Source organism: Heteronotia binoei, chromosome 21 (assembly GCF_032191835.1).
Source record: "Heteronotia binoei isolate CCM8104 ecotype False Entrance Well chromosome 21, APGP_CSIRO_Hbin_v1, whole genome shotgun sequence".
Classification (NCBI taxonomy): domain Eukaryota; kingdom Metazoa; phylum Chordata; class Lepidosauria; order Squamata; family Gekkonidae; genus Heteronotia; species Heteronotia binoei.
The window spans coordinates 171,341,389-171,344,307 of record NC_083243.1 but is presented as its reverse complement, the minus strand read 5'-3'; the positions used below and the strand labels follow the sequence as shown (position 1 = coordinate 171,344,307).

General features: G+C 42.1%; 1 protein-coding gene across 1 annotated transcript; it reads right to left on the bottom strand.

The window, feature by feature from the left end:
- Positions 1-630: 630 nt before the first annotated feature.
- Positions 631-1,602, bottom strand: LOC132589699 (olfactory receptor 5T7-like). The gene has a single exon (XM_060262428.1). It carries the CDS (start codon positions 1,600-1,602, stop codon positions 631-633), a length of 972 nt encoding a protein of 323 aa, XP_060118411.1.
- Between the last annotated feature and the right edge of the window lie 1,317 nt (positions 1,603-2,919).

Sequence of the window (2,919 nt, the reverse complement as noted above, 5' to 3'; positions counted from 1 at the left end):
TTCAAGTGGCGCGACCACACTCTTCACGCCGGCGGATCTGCAGGGATTTCGCATAAGAAGCACCGGAGCAGCGAAAAGAGCCGGCGACTTCCGTCGCAAAAGCCGCTCAAACGTTTTCCTGCTTCTTGGCGGTTTCCGTTTGAGCTGGTTTCATGACAGAACTTTCCGGCTCTTTTGGCTGCTCCGGCGCTTCTTATGCGAAATCCCTGCAGATCCGCCGGCGTGAAGAGGGTGGTCGCGCCACTTGAAGGTGAGTGTGAAAACGCCCTAAGAGTGCCAAGACTAAGAGTGCTAAGAGTGCCAAGACTTATATTACAGACTTAAAAAGCATCCAGGCCTTGAATTCAGCAGGAGCTCACAGAAGCACAGCTCTTGAACCTTTCTGAGGGTTCCCCCTCCTTCTTCCCACCTTAGCTATTGAATAGTAGGTGCAGCTGCATAATAATCCCTTGATGAGCTCCAACACCTATTTTTCTACAAAATGACCCCTTATAACATCTACTTGGATGTAAATTCCTAACATTTTAACTGAAACACTATGCCTTTCAGAACTGATAAATGGGTAGTATTGTGATGGATCGATGCATTATAATTTCCTTTTCTATAGCTGTTTAATCCTACTAAAAATTGTCAGGCACTAACCATTTTTTTGAGGCACAGCTTTCTCCAGATAACACTCCAGGCATCCTTCACCTCCCTGTTTCTCAGGCTGTAAATCAGTGGGTTCAACAGTGGGATTACAATTGTGTAGAACACAGAAAGAATTTTGTCACTCACCTCTTGGATGGAGGATCCATTGCTAGACTTGGGTCGGAAATGCAAAATGAGAATTGCCCCATGAAAGATGGTGACAGCAGTCAGGTGGGAGGTGCATGTAGAGAAGGCCTTGAACCTTCCTGCAGCTGAGCTGATCTTCACAATGTTAGCCAAAATGTATGCATATGAAACCAAGACACTCAAGATGGTCATTGTTTCCACAAGACCAGCAACATAAAAAATCAGGAGTTCATTGACATGCGTATCAGAACAGGAGAGTAATAAAAGTGCACTGATATCACAGTATAAATGACTGATCTTATTAGAACCACAGAAGGAGAGTCTGAAGGTAAAGACTGTATGAACAAGAGAATGCAAAAGCCCAAGGATATATGACCCAATCACCAGAAGAATACAGATTCTAGGGGACATGAGGCTTGGATACAACAGTGGTTTACAAATAGCTACGTATCGATCATATGCCATAGCAGCAAGTAGAAAGCACTCTGTGCTCCCCAAACCTATTACAAAATACATCTGTAGAGCACATCCAGTCAGGGATATGGATTTCTCTGCCAGAAGGTTCATTAATGTCTTAGAGGTAACCACAGTTGAGAAGCAAACGTCCAGGAAAGAAAGGTTACTGAGAAAGAAGTACATTGGTGTATGAAGCCGGGGACTAGACCTGATTATGGCAACCATTCCCAGATTTCCAAGCAAGGTGGTTGTATAAATAAGAAGGAACAACAGGAAGAGAATGATTTGGAGCCTGGAGTTGCTTGTTAAATCTACAAATACAAATGCATTGACCTCTGTGGTAATGTTGTCTTCACACATTGCATTCATTTTTCTCTTCAGAGCTGCAGAACAGAGGAACTTGGAAGAGATCTGCAAAACAGAGGGACATGGCACAGGTAGATCCTCAGTTTCTTCATATTCTTATGTCTTTTTTCCAATTATTCTGTCTCTGGCCAAGTATCCAAAGTCTCTGTGTGTGCTAATTAGGGTTGCTAGCCTTCAGGTGGCACTTGGAGATGTCCTGCTTTTACAATTGATCTCCTGCTCGCAAAGATCAGCTCACCTGGAGAAGATGGCAGCTTTGAAGAGTAGACTCTATGGCATTGTACCATGCCGAAGGCCCTGCCCTCCCCAAAGCCCACCCTCTCCTGGATCCATCCCAAAGTCTCCAGGTATTTTCTATCACAGACTTGGCAACCCTAGTGCTAATGTAAACCAGAGTGATTTACATTAGCACACACGGATGGAGACAATAACTGGAGAGAGACACTGTCCTCTTTGCGGGTTGTCTCAGAATTGTATACATACCTGACTTTCACATGAAGCCCACCCTCATATTAAAATACTGCAAAACTGCCTGGGCCTTTTACAATTTTTTTTTTAAAGTGTTTGCTGCTTGACTTTAGGCCACTGAAGAAGGCTCTTATGACTGAAACGCTTCTGGCTTTTTATGAGATATTCTGTTATGTGATTCATGTTCAGTTGATGAACGATTTCTATAGGTTGGATTTTAGTATTTCTATGTATCTATCTTGTTTTTGGCAAATTTTACATGCGTTGGATAATGCACTTTCAATGTGCTTTATGTGCAGCTGGGTTTTACTGCGCAACATAGGAACGTCTACTTGCTACAGTGCATCGAAAGTGCATTATCCGACGTGTGCGAAATTAATCTTTAATTGTCAGTTGTTGCACTGTGTAATAAATACTTTTTAATTTTTAAGTTTGTTATATTCAGCACTTCAGAGTACCCACAATGTGAGTGATTAGACACAAATATTGTGCTGCCTTCTTGGAGAAAAGGTGAGGAGGCTGCATTGCACAGATCTTAGGGTTGCCAGCCTCTAGGTGGGGCCTGGAGATCTCCTGCATTTACAACTGATTTCCCTCTCCTGGATCCAGCCCAAAGTGTCCAGGTATTTTCTAACACAGACCTGGCAACTCCAGTCTTACATTATGTCTGGACTGAGATAATCAATCAGTCCTGAGTACACTTTATCATTTCCTATGTTTATAAATATTTGGTACCAACAATATAAAACTGCTGAACAATTCAAGTGCTTACTTTAAGTTCTCTTTTAATTTTAATTAAATTAGTTACTTTAATTACACACAATACAAATTAATAAGTTTTTAGGCTTACCT